This window comes from Oculina patagonica, chromosome 2, assembly GCF_052425735.1.
Source record: "Oculina patagonica isolate OP01 chromosome 2, crgOcupat, whole genome shotgun sequence".
Taxonomy (NCBI): Eukaryota; Metazoa; Cnidaria; class Anthozoa; order Scleractinia; family Oculinidae; genus Oculina; species Oculina patagonica.
Genome location: NC_135759.1, coordinates 44,229,509 through 44,247,239, shown reverse-complemented (window position 1 = coordinate 44,247,239; position 17,731 = coordinate 44,229,509). Strand labels below are relative to the sequence as shown.

Sequence of the window (17,731 nt, the reverse complement as noted above, 5' to 3'; positions counted from 1 at the left end):
TTTAACTTCAAATTCAAATTTTAAAATCACATTAAATCTCTAATATTTCTTATTTGTCTAAATTTTACTAATCCTTTGAGAAAAACTATCGCCTCCCAGACGTCCCCCAAAATCGTCCAAAAATTAACAAAATACTGCAAAACAAATATATATGGGATAAGTAAAGCTTTTTTGGATTCCTTGAAACGCGGCTGAAATGGTTTTCAGTGTTTTCCAGCCCTTATACTTTGGGTCAGTACTACTATTCTTCACCAGTTGCTATTACAGTAATGGTATGAAACAAATACCTAATCATTGGTCAATAAGTTGTGATCATTTTCTTGACAATAGTAGTTACCTGATAAGAAGTTGTATACTGTTCCATTAAAGTGTAAGGGCTGGAAAATACTGAAATGCGTCAGCCACCTAAAGCGTTGGAAAAATTGGTCTTCAGGTAAAACCCCGCCTTTATTAAGTATTGCAAAAAGGCTGCACTTTGCTAAGTGTTACAAATTTATATTTTCTAGACGTCTAGTTCAATCGTTTATTTGTATTGTGCGAAATATATTTTTATAAATTGAGACCATTATGTCATTAAGTAATAATGCAATCTTGAAAACATTCCAGATTTTCATTATTAAATAGAAACACGAAAAATTCAAATTTGGGAAAACAAGCCTGTCAAAATGACGTTGCCATGGTGATTTCAAGTTACTGGCACAATAAATAATCCTACCAAATTATTGCGAGATAAATTTTAGATAAACGCGCAAAGTTTGGCAGCGTTTGGTTGAATCTTGAAAAAGTTATAAGCGTCCAAAGTCAGCGCGGGCCTCAAAAGCCCCCCCCCCCCCTTTCCTGGCCTGAATAGGTTTTAGTGACTGTTTTTCCAGTGATTTTTACTGTACTGTACCCTGCCTTTCAAGTCAAAACAGATAGCTAATTATTAAGCGCCCGATTTTAAGCTTCTCAAGCTTCTCAAGCTTCTTGTTTTTAATTTAGTTTAAGCTTTTTACTATATTAGAGTGTGACCTTAACTCAACTAATGTCAGTAGTTCTAACTATTACCTTTATATTTTAAAAAGGCCCGGCGTGTTGCCACTTACAGTAAGCAATACCTGTTTGTGCGAAATAGATTTCAAAAAATAAAAGCAAGCCAGAAACCCAGGCAAGCAAACAAACTATATTTATGTGTCAAAAATACGCTTTTGAAACTGAGTTTCGTCCATGTCACGACAGACGCTAAATCTGATAACCGATTTTAAAAAGCAATAAAAGGAACAGCTAGATTTTCATCTAACTCCATGCAACATGATTATAACTCTTAGAAAGATCTGTACACACGAATTTCCGATTTGGAAACGACATCTCTTGAATTGGAATAAAAACTCCGCTTGTAGTGTTTAAAAACACTTCAAGTGGAGTTTTAAATCCAATTGTAAGAACTACATTGTATCCATGTGTCCTTAGAACTCGAAAAGCGCTCAACGCCGCTCAACTTTCCACTTCGAAACTGATCATGTTTATTGTCGCCAGTAGAGACGCGAGAGCCCTGGGTACAAACATGTCCACGCTTTGCGCGCGGAACGAGTCAAGGAGAGAGGCCTTGGGAACGAGGTCGCGCGCTCAAGAGGAATTTGGAACCTGTTAAACCGGTCTTGCAGAGTACAAATAACATAAAACTGGTTTTGTGCATGTGGAGTACAAATATCGTACTTATTCGTTTCGCGCGTTATTTAGCCTCCACGAAACGCAATTGGATAATAGAATTCGGTTATCTCTACTTTCGAAGGCAGTTACTTTCGTAACTAATTAAGGCAAGTTAGGCCATTATGAAGCATTAACTTCTTGCAGCATAAAGCCCAGGGAAAATACTTCATGAAGGCGTGATGAGTTCCTATACTCCCACAGTCAAAAAAGAATTGAGGATGTCACGGCGTGACTTTCTATCGACTTTTTAAACCTTTTGGAAAACTTATTTGAAGCCAAAAAAGACAAACAATAAACAATAGATAACGCAAAGCTTACTGAAGCCAAATTATTTTTGTCACAAAAGGTTTCAAATTCACGATTTCGACCTTTTGTTCAATGGTACAGAGTGACACGAGGTCACTACGGTGGCTGATAAGAACTTCTTCTCATGTTTTGAAAGTCGTGACGCGAAGTCTTTTCGATTACAACGAACGTAGAAATAGTAATCTTGAATTCATTTCTTCTTGAATATACACACTGGTTGAATATCAACTATTCTACGGTGAAGAGATGGTCGCTGTTGTACTAAAGCTTGCTTTCATATCGCTTTTGCCTCAAGGTATGTGTTAGTTGTAGTTCACGTGTACATGTAGTATTAGCTAGTATTTTCCTGTTTGCTTGCGAAGCTCCGTAGCCGAGACCATATATATTAACAGAGTCAAGGCTGTCTGTTCATCTCCTGGTTTTAGATAAATACTTCAAGAACTAAAACTCCCTTATTACAAGAGCAGAAGAGACTTAACTGAGAAAGATTTTTGCACTTTCGAGTTCGAAGGTCATTCAGAACATTCAGCTCTCACATTTCCGCGGTGACCACGAAAGTGGAAATCAAATGAGTTTGTTTTTAGCTACTCTCGCACTGTATTTAGGGATTTTCCTCGGGTTCTCAGCTCCGGTTCTCTCCCTCCCCAAAAGCTTAACTTGCCCTAACTTTCGACAGCTACCAATCGGTTGGAAGTTGTAACTTATAAACTGTCTTCTATCGAATACTGACAATGCTATCGATCCGAAACAAAATCAGTCTTGTGTAAGAAACATTGAACACTTTTGCATCGTATTGATTCTTTTTTCAATCCTAGTCTTCAAGAATTCTCAGTTAATGGTTTATAATATTGATTTTGTTCAGAATGTTTTACAAAACTTTCACTTTCTGTTAAATAGACAGAAGTACCAGAACTTTTTAGAGCTAAGTTGTCACGCAAACTTTGACAAGAAAATTTGGCAGCGTTTAGTTGAATTTTAAAAAAGTTATAAGCGTTCAAAGTCAGCGCGGGCACTTCCGCCCCTCCCCGGTCTGGATAGGGTTAAATGCTTATGTAAATGATTGTCTTTTTGTAGCTTTGGGTCTCCACTGCTGGGGCTGTACCTCGACCGAGTCATGGGCAGATTGCGAGAGCAAACTACAATCGTCCTTCTGTAGTAATGGTACATCTCATGCCTGCCGGATACGAGAGCTGACAATAACCACACCTGAAAAAACTACCGTTGACTACGCCAAGGAGTGTTTGCCGCTAAATAACTGTAACGAAACTTTATGTAATGTCCGCGACCGTGATACAAGGTATTCGTGCCGTAGTCATTGCTGTTGTCATGACAACTGTAACACCGGGGTTCCGCTTCTGGGCGAAGCGGGCGTTCACGGTGAAGCTGGCGTTCGTTCACTGCACGGTGTATGCGTGATGGTCCCTGTTGTAATTGCATTATACTCAACTATGACTCAGTGATTTTTTTTATTTTTTCACTGCGGCACCAACTTAATAACCTTTTACGTAGATACAAGATATTCAGGCGTATGGATCTCATATTCAATGCGCGCTCGTGGAATAATTGTTTTATTAAAAAGCAATATTTGCACTCCCCAGCTGTTTTCGTTGACGCGTATCGACTACCATATTTGTGGTCAATGGTGTGTGAGCTCATATACCATTGCCTGTTAACCAATCAAAACGCAGGAATACCATTCGCTGTTTTCATCGTTCCCAATTCATCTTCCATTATTCCCACAAATTTTTGCATAAGCATTATTTTCAGTTTCTCTTGGAATTTTCCGTGATGTACAATCGTCCTAAGAGAAATTAAATACAATGCCTATGCAAAAAAAATAATGATAATCTTACGCTGGACAGAAACAACAATTATTTTGCTCAGTGCTGACTTTTCTTGGCCACAGTATTGTTTCATTCCGTATTTAATATTGTAAAATCGTAGCAACGTAATGAAAAAAAAACTGTCCAAAAAAACCGATCCAGTAAATAAAGACGCTTTTCCCCAAACTAAATATACATGTAAAAGTACATATTACATGTAATTGTTTTAAAGATTTCCGGAGGTATGTGCGCGCTCGATTGAGAATGTCACATTCATGCGGCCCTCACACAAACTTCTCGAAAAACAGATTGGAATTAAAGGAAGACAAAAAATAAACAACGGATAGCGTACAGCTAACTAAATCAGAATTATGTGTCGCAAAAGGTTTAAAAATTATGAATTCGACGCTTTTTTTCATTCTTTAAACCAGTATTCTATATGCTAAGAAAGGTCAACACCTTAGCTAAAGCCCTGAAAAGCGGACGAATTTTACATTCTCACGTTTCCGTGAAAGTCGTTACGCGATGTACTGGATGTACTTTTCCGCTTACAACATTCGTAGAAAACTTGAGTTCCTTGAATATACAAACTAGTTGAATTTCAACTTTTTTTATACGATAAAGAAGCTCAAAGAGATGGCCTCTGTGTTGCTAAAGCTTGCTTTTATTTCGCTTCTGCCTCAAGGTATGTATACATTTACATTCGATGTACATGCACTGAGTATTTTTCTGTTTGCTCGCGCCGTTCGATATTAATATTACCTTAAGGCTGTCTGCTCAAGCTTAAATTTTAGATCAATACTTGTTGAATTAAAACCGTGGCTCCTTGGTAGGAACTTAACGAGGAAAGAAGATGTTTGGAGAACATTTCAACTTTCAACTTTTTTGCTTCCATCACCTATCACAATATATACTATATATCATCTATTATTATTACTATTTGGTTGATACAGAACAATTAATAAGGGAATCTATAGAAAAGCAAAAAATGCTTGAAGTTATAGATCCCTATAAATTAGAAATTTATCAACTGTGACTTACAATTCTGTACTATATTTTAGAACATGACTGCACTGTCGTGTTCGTGAGAATTTAAAATTTCTGCTTACATGTTTCCGCGATACTCACGACTGAAAAAAGTGTTTTTTGTCTCCTATACGATTCGTTTTTGCTTTTGGGGATTATTCTTCGGTTCTTAGTTCTGTTTTTCTTCTTAGCGAAAAGCTTATTTAAGCACTGTGGCATGTTTGCTCCAAGAAAAACTCAATATTTTCGCAAATATAAAAAGCATTCCGAACACTGTTTTTATATATACAACGCCATGACCAACAACATGGTCACAACAACAGGGACCTTAAAAACGCCACACTTACAACGAAAAGAAACAGGTTTATAAATGAGCATTACAAAATGGCTCTGAGTGTACGCGCGTTCTAAATCTTTTGCCGATTTCTTTGCCGCCGTCTGCAAAACGACAACGAATTTAAAAATAACCCAGTAAACCTTAAGGGAGTCTTTTATTTGGAACTGAACAACTGAACATTTTCTTAACAAATGTAGCTGGTTTCAGGTGCCCAACTTGCTAGATTATCGGCCGAAGAAACTTGGGCTGAAGAGAAAATGGCGTTTTCCCAAAATTGCCAGAAAAGAGGACAACTTCGCAGGAAAGGCCAAAATTTTCGAAAAAAATCTGGAAATTTCAGATCCATTCGATTTTGCTCCTGGAAATTCCTGAATTTTCCGTTCAATGGTTCGCATTTCGGAACAGTTAACACTTTTCGGATTTTCTGAAAACTTTCCGCGAAATTTCTGTACCATTCGCTTTTGTTCCGGAATTTTGGTCGAATGGAAAGCGGCCTTGTCTTCCTCCTCACTAATATAACTAAAAAGGAAGCCATCCACATTACAAGACGCCAACTTCCAAATTAATCCTGTTTTACCACTCGGTGACAAAAAATACATGAAACCATGCGACAACGTTGAGCTCATTTTATTGAAGACGTTTTTGAGATGCGAGCTTCGTTCAATTTTAGACCTTGTAACGAGAATTATCATTGTTTGATTGTCTGTAAATGTCTTTCTTTCCGTAGCTCTGACTCTCGACTGTGGGGGCTGTCACTCGACCAAATCATGGGCAGATTGTGAGAGTAAACTTCAGTCAGCTTTCTGCAGTAATGATACATCCCGCTATCTCTGCCAGACACGTCAAGTGAATGAAACCAAATTTGGAAAAACTACCATTCACTATTTCAAGGAGTGTGGGCCACCAGAGCACTGCAACGAATCCTCGTGCAATGTGTGGTGGCGTGATGCAAAGTATTCATGCCAAGTTAAATGTTGTCGTCATGACAACTGTAACGTGGAAGGCCGGATGGGGGTTACAGACCTGAGTAAAGCTGGCGTTTATTCACTGCACGGTATCTGTATCTGCGTGATAATTTCGATTGTAATGGCATTGTACTCAGCCATGACTGGATATTAAAGCTTTTTCAGGATAGAGCCCTTTCGACAAGATTCAGATATTCAGGCGTATGGAACAGTGAAATATTTTAGTACATTACGGCTATAAACGATTTATTTGGTATAAGCTTTTTACTATATTAGAGTGTGACCTTAACTCAACTGATGTCAGTAGTTCTAACTATTACATTTATATTTTAAAAAGGCCCGGCGTGTTACCACTTAAAGTAAGCAATACCTGTTTGCGCGAAATAGATTTCAAAAAATAAAAGCAAACCAGAAACCTAGGCAAGCAAACAAACTGTATTTATGTGTCAAAAATACGCTTTTTGAAGCTGCGCCGTTATAAGTATGTCATAAACTAAACTGAGTGTCGTCCATGTCTCGACAGACGCTAAATCTGATAATCGATTTTAAAAAAGCAATAAAAAGAACAGCTAGATTTTCATCTAACTCCATGCAACATGAATATAACTCTTAAAAAGATCTGTAGTTCACACGAATTTCTGATTTGGAAAGGACATCTCTTGAATTGGAATAAAAACTCCGCTTGTAGTGTTTAAAAACACTTCAAGTGGAGTTTTAAATCCAATTGTAAGAACTACATTGTATCCATGTGTCCTTAGAACTCGAAAAGCGCTCAACGCCGCTCAACTTTCCACTTCGAAACTGATCATGTTTTTTCCGAAAGTGCCGTGTGTTCTCGCCAGTAGAGACGCGAGAGCCCTGGGTACAAACATGTCTGCGCTTTGCGCGCGGAACGAGTCAAGGAGAGAGGCCTTGGGAACGAGGTCGCGCGTTCAAGAGGAATTTGGAACTTGTTAACCCGGTCTTGCAGAGTACAAATAACATAAAACTGGTTTTGTGCATGTGGAGTACAAATATCGTACTTATTCGTTTCGCGCGTTATCTGGCCTCCACGAAACGCAATTGGATAATAGAATTCGGTTATCTCTATTTTCGAAGGCAGTTACTTTCGTAACTAATTAAGGCAAGTTAAGCCATTATGAAGCATAAAATTCTTGCAGCATCAAGCCCAGGGAAAATACTTCATGAAGGCGTGATGAGTTCCTATACTCCCACAGTCAAAAAAGAACTGAGGATGTCACGGCGTGACTTTCTATCGACTTTTTAAACCTTTTGGAAAACTTATTTGAAGGCAAAAAAGACAAACAATAAACAATAGATAACGCAAAGCTTACTGAAGCCAAATTATTTTTGTCACAAAAGGTTTCAAATTCAAGATTTCGACCTTTTGTTCAATGGTACAGAGTGACACGAGGTCACAGCTTTACAAACGGCGGAATTTCTTCTCATGTTTCGAAAGTCGTAACGCGAAGCACTTTTCGATTACAACGAACGTAGAAATAGTAATCTTGAATTCATTTCTTATTGAATATACACTGGTTGAATATCAACTATTCTACGGTGAAGAGATGGTCGCTGTTGTACTAAAGCTTGCTTTCATAGCACTTTTGCCTCAAGGTATGTGTTAGTTGTAGTTCACTTGTACATGTAGTATTAGCTAGTATTTTCCTGTTTGCTTGCAAAGCTCCGTAGCCGAGACCATATATATTAACATAGTCAAGGCTGTCTGTTCATCTCCTGGTTTTAGATAAATACTTCAAGAACTAAAACTCCCTTATTACAAGAGCAGAAGAGACTTAACTGAGAAAGATTTTTGCACTGTCGTGTTCGAAGGTCATTCAGCACATTCAGCTCTCACATTTCCGCGGTGACCACGAAAGTGGAAATCAAATGAGTTTGTTTTTAGCTACTCTCGCACTGTATTTAGGGATTTTCCTCGGGTTCTCAGCTCCGGTTCTCTCCCTCCCCAAAAGCTTAACTTGCCCTAACTTTCGACAGCTACCAATCGGTTGGAAGTTGTAACTTATAAACTATCTACTATCGAATACTGACAATGCTATCGATCCGAAACAAAATCAGTCTTGTGTAAGAAACATTGAACACTTTTGCATCGTATTGATTCTTTTTTCAATCCTAGTCTTCAAGAATTCTCAGTTAATGGTTTATAATATTGATTTTGTTCAGAATGTTTTACAAAACTTTAACTTTCTGTTAAATAGACAGAAGTACCAGAACTTTTTAGAGCTAAGTTGTCACGCAAACTTTGACAAGAAAATTTGGCAGCGTTTAGTTGAATTTTAAAAAAGTTATAAGCGTTCAAAGTCAGCGCGGGCACTTTCCGCCCCTTCCCGGTCTGGATAGGGTTAAATGCTTATGTAAATGATTGTCTTTTTGTAGCTTTGGGTCTCCACTGCTGGGGCTGTACCTCGACCGAGTCATGGGCAGATTGCGAGAGCAAACTACAATCGTCCTTCTGTAGTAATGGTACATCTCATGCCTGCCGGATACGAGAGCTGACAATAACCACACCTGAAAAAACTACCGTTGACTACGCCAAGGAGTGTTTGCCGCTAAATAACTGTAACGAAACTTTATGTAATGTCCGCGACCGTGATACAAGGTATTCGTGCCGAATTCATTGCTGTTGTCATGACAACTGTAACACCGGGGTTCCGCTTTTTGGCGAAGCGGGCGTTCACGGTGAAGCTGGCGTTCGTTCACTGCACGGTGTATGCGTGATGGTCCCTGTTGTAATTGCATTATACTCAACTATGACTCAGTGATTTTTTTTATTTTTTCACTGCAGCACCAACTTAATAACCTTTTACGTAGATACAAGATATTCAGGCGTATGGATCTCATATTCAACGCGCGCTCGTGGAATAATTGTTTTATTAATCAAAGTCTCTTCGAGATATCGACGTTTTTGCATGAAGTATGAGTCGAAGGTTTATCCTGTGCATTGTTCTTCGAACTTATCATTACAGTTTCTTTGTAGTTTAATTTAACAATTTCCTATCTTCGCGGAGGAAATGCAGCCATATAATTTTGTCAAAAATGGCTCGTTCGCGCCGGGTATTTATACACATATTCCTTAACATTACACAAATAAACAGTGCAAATTTCAGCGAGATCTGACAATTCTATACTTTAAAACTGCAAGGACCTCTCGAGGCAGTCGATTACGGCAGCGAAATTAGCAAATGAAACAGCAAAATATGCGTTCGACGCTTTGTTTTTGCGACGCTATATTTGAATTGTTATAGGTAGACCACCGTTCAATGTGTTCAAGGCCGTACCGTTACGATTGCTCCATGAAAAAGCACGAAAAAAAATACGGATATTTCCGACTACTGTCGGAGAAAACATTGCGTAAACAAATCGTTACACTCAATCTGCGTTTTGTCTAGGCTCGGCGAGGGTCGGATATCAAGACCCAGGATTAAACAAAAGCCACATATACAGTGAATGCTTTCGAATTATATTTGAAGATGAAATACGAAAGAATTTTGCTGTCTTTGACTGAAATTCCACTCGAACTGCGTAGATACTATCGCGTGTTGTAAAGCCGATTCATGCAACATTGCTCTCAACGCGATGTAAGTGCTAGTGATTATTTATTCGTGTTTTAGTTACGCAATCCATTGTTTGTGCGACGCTTTTTATAGATCGCCTTTCAGACACACGTGCGTTGAGATAAGAAAGCTGACATGTCACTTTTAAAATTGTTATATAACGTTTGTAAATGTGACAAGTCACGTTTTTTCCACGAAATCGCAAGTGATCACCCACAGCGGAAAGTAATCCCTTGAGAAATTAAAACAGTCCCTTGAGAAATTAAAAAAGTCCCTTGAGAGTTTACAAATATGTGGATCCAAATTTTGTCTACTAACCCCTATTCTACCATTTTTGCTTAACAAGCAAAAACGTCGAAAAAAGCAATATTTGTACTCCCCAGCTGTTTTCGTTGACGCGTATCGACACCGTACGCGTATTTGTGGTCAATGGTGTGTGAGCTCATATACCATTGCCTGTTAACCAATCAAAACGCAGGAATACCATTCGCTGTTTTCATCGTTCCCAATTCATCTTCCATTATTCCCACAAATTTTTGCATAAGCATTATTTTCAGTTTCTCTTGGGATTTACAGTGATGTACAATCGTCCTAAGAGAAATTAAATACAATGCCTATGCATGATAATCTTACGCTGGACAGAAACAACAATTATTTTGCTCAGTGCTGACTTTTCTTGGCCACAGTATTGTTTCATTCCGTATTTAATATTGTAAAATCGTAGCAACGTAATGAAAAAAAAACTGTCCAAAAAAAACCGATCCAGTAAATAAAGACGCTTTTCGCCAAACTAAATATACATGTAAAATTACATATTACATGTAATTGTTTTAAAGATTTCCGGAGGTATGTGCGCGCTCGATTGAGAATGTCACATTCATGCGGCCCTCACACAAACTTCTCGAAAAACAGATTGGAATTAAAGGAAGACAAAAAATAAACAACGGATAGCGTACAGCTAACTAAATCAGAATTATATGTCGCAAAAGGTTTTAAAATTATGAATTCGACGCTTTTTTTCATTCTTTAAACCAGTATTCTATATGCTAAGAAAGGTCAACACCTTAGCTAAAGCCCTGAAAAGCGGACGAATTTTACATTCTCACGTTTCCGTGAAAGTCGTTACGCGAAGTACTTTTCCGCTTACAACATTCGTAGAAAACTTGAGTTCCTTGAATATACAAACTAGTTGAATTTCAACTTTTCTACGGTAAAGAAGCTTAAAGAGATGGCCTCTGTGTTGCTAAAGCTTGCTTTTATTTTGATTCTGCCTCAAGGTATGTATAGGCGGTGGTAGTTTACAATGCATGTACATTCGATGTACATGCACTGAGTATTTTTCTGTTTGCTCGCACCGTTCGATATTAATTTTACCTTAAGGCTGTCTGCCAAAGCTTAAATTTTAGATCAATACTTGTTGAATTAAAACCGTGGCTCCTTGGTAGGAACTTAACGAGGAAAGAAGATGTTTGGAGAACATTTCAACTTTCAACTTTTTTGCTTCCATCACCTATTACAATATATACTATATATCATCTATTATTATTACTATTTGGTTGATACAGAACAATTAATAAGGGAATCTATAGAAAAGCAAAAAATGCTTGAAGTTATAGATCCCTATAAAATTAGAAATTTATCAACTGTGACTTACAATTCTGTACTATATTTTAGAACATGACTGAACTGTCTTGTTCGCGAGGATTTAAAATTTCTGCTTACATGTTTCTGCAATACTCACGACTGAAAAAGTGTTTTTTGTCTCCTATACTATTCGTTTTTGCTTTTAGGGATTATTCTTCGGTTCTTAGTTCTGTTTTTCTTCTTAGCGAAAAGCTTAAGCACTGTGGCATGTTTGCTCCAAAAAAAACTCAATATTTCGCAAATATAAAAAGCATTCCGAACACTGTTTTTATATATACACCGCCATGACCAACAACATGGTCACAACAACAGGGACCTTAAAAACGCCACACTATTAAACAACGAAAAGAAACAGGTTTATAAATGAGCATTACAAAATGGCTCTGAGTGCACGCGCGTTCTAAATCTTTTGCACATTTCTTTGCCGCCGTCTGCAAAACGACAACGAATTTAAAAATAACCCAGTAAACCTTTAGGGCTTCTTTTATTTGGAACTGAACAACTGAACATTTCCTTAACAAATGTAGCTGGTTTCAGGTGCCCAACTTGCTAGATTATCGGCCGAAGAAACTTGGGCTGAAGAGAAAATGGCGTTTTCCCAAAATTGCCAGAAAAGAGGACAACTTCGCAGGAAAGGCCAAAATTTTCGAAAAGAAAATTTGGAAATTTCAAATCCATTCAATTTTGCTCCTGGAAATTCCTGAATTTTGCGTTGAATGGTTCGCATTTCGAAACAGTTAACACTTTTCGGATTTTCTGAAAGCTTTCCGCGAAATTTCTTTACCATTCGCTTTTGTTCCGAAATTTCCGGAATTTTTGGTCGAATGGAAAGCGCCCTTGTCTTCCTCCTCACTAACTTAAAAGGAAGCCATCCACATTACAAGACGCCAACTTCCGAATTAATCCTGTTTTACCACTCGGTGACAAAAGATACATGAAACCATGCGACAACGTTGAGCTCATTTTATTTAAGACGTTTTTGAGATGCGAGCTTCGTTCAATTTTAGACCTTGTGACGAGAATTATCATTGGCTGCGGTCACATCTACGACGTAACTAAAGTTTAACTATAGTTAGTCTCAAGTTAGGAGACGTCATACCTAACTATAGTTAGTGCTTTCTGTCGTCTTTGCGGTCACACCAATGCAGTTAACTATAGTTAGTTCTGATTAGGTTGTGAATAAAAAAAAATTGGCATTTAAATTAGTTCATGACAGCCCTTGTGGTTTATTTGTGTCCAGGTGTTCCTCTATTTTTTTTTATTTTTGCACGGAATTTCAGCGTTGAAGAAAATAAAATGAAGTAGGGATGCTAGAAACCGAAGAATTCAAGCTTTATTTTTGCTAACATTAATGATATGTAATTTCTTGGCATGTTGTTTTTCTTGTTTTCCTTCCCTTGAAGCTTTGTTTTGCATATTTATGTTCATCTCGCACGTGCGAAAAGAATTGTCGCATTCTGATTGGCTTTTCGTTTGTAAACTTAAGACTAACCCATGAACCTTGCTTGGGTATAACTATAGTTAGTGTATATTGTTTTGGATCAGCGAGGCGTAAATTCTCTAACTATAGTTAAGGCGAACAGAGAAGCGGTCACATTGTCGAAATAGCTAACTATAGTTAACGCCGTCCTAACTATAGTTAGGACGCATAGTGATTGTAAAGCGCTATGAAAGACTAGCTAAATAGCGCTATATAAATTATTATTATTATTATTATTATTATTATTATTATTATTATTATTATTAGCAGTCTAGATGTGACCGCAGCCATTGTTTGATTGTCTGTAAATGTCTTTCTTTCCGTAGCTCTGACTCTCGACTGTGGGAGCTGTCACTCGACCAAATCATGGGCAGATTGTGAGAGCAAACTTCAGTCAGCTTTCTGCAGTAATAATACATCTCGCTATCTCTGCCAGACACGTCAAGTGAATGAAACCAAATTTGGAAAAACTACCATTCACTATTTCAAGGAGTGTGGGCCACCAGAGCACTGCAACGAATCCTCCTGCAATGTGTGGTGGCGTGATACAAAGTATACATGCCAAGTTAAAAATGTTGTCGCCATGACAACTGTAACGTGGAAGGCCGGATGGGGGTTACAGACCTGAGTAAAGCTGGCGTTTGTTCACTGCTGTCACTGCACGGTATCTGCGTGATAATTTCGATTGTAATGGCATTTTACTCAGCCATGACTGGATATTAAAGCTTTTTCAGGATAGAGCCCTTTCGACAAGATTCAGATATTCAGGCGCATGGAACAGTGAAATATTTTAGTTCATTACGGCTATAAACGATTTATTTTTAATTTAGTATAAGCTTTTTACTATATTAGAGTGTGACCTTAACTCAACTGATGTCAGTAGTTCTAACTATTACATTTATGATGTGATGTATATGAAATGATTCATATATGAACTGCGGATGTATATGAGAGTGATAAATGATCGTCGCAGTGAATTTCCAATTTAAGCAATTGGAATAAAGAAGCCTGAAAAAAATTTAGGGCTTCAACGGGAATTTTTTTCAGGCTTCTTTATTCCAATTGCTTAAATTGGAAATTCACTGCGACGATCATTTATCACTCTCATATTACATTTATATTTGAAAAGGCTCGGCGTGTTACCACTCAGTTAAAGTAAGCAATACCTGTTTGCGCGAAATAGATTTCAAAAAATAAAAGCAAGCCAGAAACCTAGGCAAGCAAACAAACTGTATTTATGTGTCAAAAATACGCTTTTTGTGGCTGCGCTGTTATAAGTAGGTCATGAACTAAACTGATTTTCGTCCATGTCACGACAGACGCTAAATCTGATAACCGATTTTAAAAAGCAATAAAAAGAACAGCTAGATTTTCATCTAACTCCATGCAAAATGAATATTTAACTCTCTCTGTAGTTCACACGAATTTCCGATTTGGAAACGACATCTCTTGAATTGGAATAAAAACTCCTCTTGTAGGGTTTAAAAACACTTCAAGTGGAGTTTTAAATCCAATTGTAATATCTACATTGTATCCATGTGTACTTAGAACTCGACTGAAAAGCGCTCAACGCCGCTCTCGAGCCGCTCAACTTTCCACTTCGAAACTGATCATGTTTATTCCGAAAGTGCCGTATGTTTTTGTAATTTATAATTACTGAAAGAGCAACCCTGTTTTAATAAAGGCACTCTTCTTCTTCTTGTCGCCAGTAGAGACGCAAGAGCCCTGGGTACAAACATGTCTGCGCTTTGCGCGCGGAACGAGTCAAGGAGAGAGGCCTTGGGAACGAGGTCGCGCGTTCAAGAGGAATCTGGAACCTGTTAACCCGGTCTTGCAGGTCTTGCAGAGTACAAATAACATAAAACTGGTTTTGTGCATGTGGAGTACAAATATCGTACTTATTCGTTTCGCGCGTTATTTAGCCTCCACGAAACGCAATTGGATAATAGAATTCGGTTATCTCTACTTTCGAAGGCAGTTACTTTCGTAACTAATTAAGGCAAGTTAAGCCATGAAGCATAAAATTCTTGCAGCATAAAGCCCAGGGAAAATACTTCATGAAGGCGTGATGAGTTCCTATACTCCCACAGTCAAAAAAGAACTGAGGATGTCACGGCGTGACTTTCTATCGACTTTTGGAAAACTTATTTGAAGCCAAAAAAGACAAACAATAAACAATAGATAACGCAAAGCTTACTGAAGCCAAATTATTTTTGTCACAAAAGGCTTCAAATTCACGATTTCGACCTTTTGTTCAATGGTACAGAGTGACACGAGGTCACAGCGGCTTTACAAACCGCGGAATTTCTTCTCATGTTTCGAAAGTCGTGACGCGAAGCACTTTTCGATTACAACGAACGTAGAAATAGTAATCTTGAATTCATTTCTTATTGAATATACACACTGGTTGAATATCATCTTTACTACGGTGAAGAGATGGTCGCTGTTGTACTGAAGCTTGCTTTTATAGCACTTTTGCCTCAAGGTATGTGTTAGTTGTAGTTCACGTGTACATGTAGTATTAGCTAGTATTTTCCTGTTTGCCGAGACCATATATATTAACAGAGTTAAGGCTGTCTGTTCATCTCCTGGTTTTAGATAAATACTTCAAGAACTAAAACTCCCTTATTTCAAGAGCAGAAGAGACTTAACTGAGAAAGAGTTTTGCACTGTCGTGTTCGAAGGTCATTCAGCACATTCAGCTCTCACATTTCCGCGGTGACCACGAAAGTGAAAATCAAATGAGTTTGTTTTTAGCTACTCTTGCACTGTATTTAGGGATTTTTCTTGGGTTCTTAGCTCCGGTTCTCTCCCTCCCCAAAAGCTAAACTTGCCCTAACTTTCGACAGCTACCAATCGGTTGGAAGTGGTAGCTTATAAACTGTCTACTATCGAATACTGGCAATGCTATCGATCCGAAACACAATCAGTCTTGTGTAAGAAAACATTGAACACTTTTGCATCGTATTGATTCTTTTTTTCAATCCTAGTCTTCAAGAATTCTCAGTTAATGGTTTATAATATTGATTTTGTTCAGAATGTTTTAGAAAACTTTCACTTTCTGTTAAATAACAGATATTAGTTTTTAAAGACAGAAGTATACCAGAACCCTTTGAGAGCTAAGTTGTCACGCAAACTTTTGGCGCAAAAAGTAAGTTCCCGAAAAATCGAGCGTAGAGAAGCTGGCGCATGTGTAAATACTCGGTCAACAATATTATCATTCAATTGTTTAAATGCTCATGTAAATATTTGTCTTTTTGTAGCTTTGGGTCTCCACTGCTGGGGCTGTATCTCGACCGAGTCATGGGCAGATTGCGAGAGCAAACTACAATCGTCCTTCTGTAGGAATGATACATCCTATGCCTGCATGATACGAGAGATAACAAAAACCACACCTAACAAAACTACCATTCACTATTTCAAGGAGTGTGGGCCGCTAGAACTCTGTGACGAAGCAAAATGTAATGTCCGCTTCCGTGACACCAGTTACTCATGCCGAGTTCATTGCTGTTGTCATGACAACTGTAATACGGGGGTTCCGCTTCTTGGTGAAGCTGACGTTCATTCACTGCACGGTGTATGCGTGATGGTTCCTCTTGTAATTGCATTATACTCAACTATGACTCAGTGATTTGTTTTTCACTGCAGCACCAACTCAATAACCTTTTACGAAGATATAAGATATTCAGGCGTATGGAACAGTGAAACATTTTAGTACGGTTAAAAACGATTTATTGCCGTTTTGTTCTACAGTATAACATTTATGCTTAAAAAAAATAGTGTCTTGCGGGCTCTAAGTAAGCGAGTAAACAATACTTTTAAGATGCTTTATGCTGTATCTGAATTCAGGAGTTTGCAGCTCATGGGAGCGAAGCCTGTTTTTGGGCGTACATAAGCCAGAAAATCAGGCTAGAAAACAAACCATATTTACGTGTCAAAACTGCGGGCTTTTGACACTATGCTGTTATATGTCGTATACCATAAGCTTAAATAAAACTGAGTTTCCTCCATGTAACGACCGCCGCTAAATCTGATAACAAATGTAAACAAAAAATTAATAAAAGGAACACCTATATATTCTCCAAGTCCATGCGAAAGAGAGTTATCTTGATCGTATTAAAGAAGACCTGTAATTTACACAAATTCCCGATTTGAAAACGATATCTTTAGAATTGGAATAAAAACTCCGCTTGTAGGGTTTAAAAACACTTCAAGTGGAGTTTTTAATCCAATTGTAATAACTACAATGCCTCGGTGTTTCTGAAGTACTTGCTGCGCGCACAACGCCAAATAAGAAATTTTCGAACTTTCCACTGGCATGGCAACTGATTGTTGTCGTCAGTAGAGCCGCGAGAGCCCTGGGTACAAACATGTCTGCGCGCGGAACCATTCTCGTCCCCATAGCCCTTTCGTTTCTCTTAGCCGGCTGAGCCTTGGCACGAGAAAACGAAGGGCTCTGGGGACAGAGAATTTCCAGTCCTAGATTCTAGGACTTCCGGTCTTCATGTATGCAGTCATGACGTTTCAAAAGAATGTATGAGAGAGTCGTTATGTTTTTGACTTCCGTTTAGGAATTCTTTGTTTCAAACAGCCAATCAAAAAAATTCGAATTAATTCAAAAATCCTATGTCCCCAGAGCCCTCCGTTTTCTCGTGCCAAGCCGGCTAAGAGAAACGAAAGGGCTATGGGGACGAGAATGGCGCGGAACATCCTGGGCAATCTCCCGGGCTCGTTCCCATGTTTCCATGATCTTTCCAAGATTGCGGAGATCGTGGGAAAGAGTTGCGCGTGGATTGGAACTTTGGAGTAAAGTTTCTTGTTAAGGTGTGACTGGGCAGATGATCTCAACAAGTTTGACACAACATTTACCGCGGTTGAAACCAAGT

The 17,731-nt window shown here is 38.3% G+C and overlaps 4 protein-coding genes across 7 annotated transcripts in view; all 4 read left to right on the top strand.

Moving 5' to 3' along the window:
* Positions 1-3,604, top strand: part of LOC144644829 (uncharacterized) — a 12,987-nt gene extending 9,383 nt beyond the window's left edge. The window contains exons 1-2 of one of the 2 annotated variants that reach the window (XM_078504382.1): positions 2,084-2,290; positions 3,070-3,604. In XM_078504382.1, coding sequence (XP_078360508.1) covers positions 2,242-2,290; positions 3,070-3,455 — 435 coding nt within the window. In that variant the 5' untranslated portion in view covers positions 2,084-2,241 and the 3' untranslated portion in view covers positions 3,456-3,604. Of the gene's footprint in view, positions 1-2,083; positions 2,291-3,069 lie in introns of those variants that run through there. The other variant, XM_078504383.1, reaches the window with a different exon arrangement.
* Positions 3,605-4,435: 831 nt separating this feature from the next.
* LOC144644827 (uncharacterized) lies at positions 4,436-6,505 on the top strand. Its single transcript, XM_078504381.1, has 2 exons — positions 4,436-4,503; positions 5,909-6,505. Exons 1-2 carry the CDS (start codon positions 4,455-4,457, stop codon positions 6,298-6,300), a joined length of 441 nt encoding a protein of 146 aa, XP_078360507.1. The 5' UTR covers positions 4,436-4,454; the 3' UTR covers positions 6,301-6,505.
* Positions 6,506-7,532: 1,027 nt separating this feature from the next.
* Positions 7,533-17,128, top strand: LOC144644817 (uncharacterized). 2 transcript variants are annotated; one of them, XR_013569194.1, is made up of 3 exons: positions 7,533-7,763; positions 8,544-8,993; positions 16,535-17,128. XR_013569194.1 is itself a non-coding variant. In XM_078504369.1 (2 exons), the coding sequence occupies exons 1-2, from the start codon at positions 7,541-7,543 to the stop codon at positions 8,927-8,929; spliced, it is 609 nt and encodes a 202-aa protein (XP_078360495.1). In that variant the 5' UTR covers positions 7,535-7,540; the 3' UTR covers positions 8,930-10,050. The 2 variants fall into 2 exon arrangements, 1 of the variants encoding a protein (XP_078360495.1); XM_078504369.1 differs by lacking the exon at positions 16,535-17,128 and having other exon boundaries at positions 7,535-7,763; positions 8,544-10,050.
* Positions 10,935-16,538, top strand: LOC144644832 (uncharacterized). Of its 2 annotated transcripts, none has more exons than XM_078504388.1 (2): positions 10,935-10,998; positions 16,109-16,538. In XM_078504388.1, the coding sequence occupies exons 1-2, from the start codon at positions 10,950-10,952 to the stop codon at positions 16,474-16,476; spliced, it is 417 nt and encodes a 138-aa protein (XP_078360514.1). In that variant the 5' UTR covers positions 10,935-10,949; the 3' UTR covers positions 16,477-16,538. The 2 variants fall into 2 exon arrangements, with proteins under 2 accessions (XP_078360514.1, XP_078360513.1); XM_078504387.1 differs by lacking the exon at positions 10,935-10,998 and adding an exon at positions 15,181-15,330.
* Positions 17,129-17,731: the final 603 nt, after the last annotated feature.

Bases quoted from the DNA above. Each gene is read 5' to 3' on its own strand.
- LOC144644827 (XM_078504381.1), top strand. From the start codon at position 4,455: ATGGCCTCTGTGTTGCTAAAGCTTGCTTTTATTTCGCTTCTGCCTCAA. The intron at 4,504-5,908 runs GTATGTATACAT...TTCTTTCCGTAG, and splicing joins TATTTCGCTTCTGCCTCAAG to CTCTGACTCTCGACTGTGGG.
- LOC144644817 (XM_078504369.1), top strand. From the start codon at position 7,541: ATGGTACAGAGTGACACGAGGTCACAGCTTTACAAACGGCGGAATTTC. The intron at 7,764-8,543 runs GTATGTGTTAGT...GTCTTTTTGTAG, and splicing joins CATAGCACTTTTGCCTCAAG to CTTTGGGTCTCCACTGCTGG.
- LOC144644832 (XM_078504388.1), top strand. From the start codon at position 10,950: ATGGCCTCTGTGTTGCTAAAGCTTGCTTTTATTTTGATTCTGCCTCAA. The intron at 10,999-16,108 runs GTATGTATAGGC...GTCTTTTTGTAG, and splicing joins TATTTTGATTCTGCCTCAAG to CTTTGGGTCTCCACTGCTGG.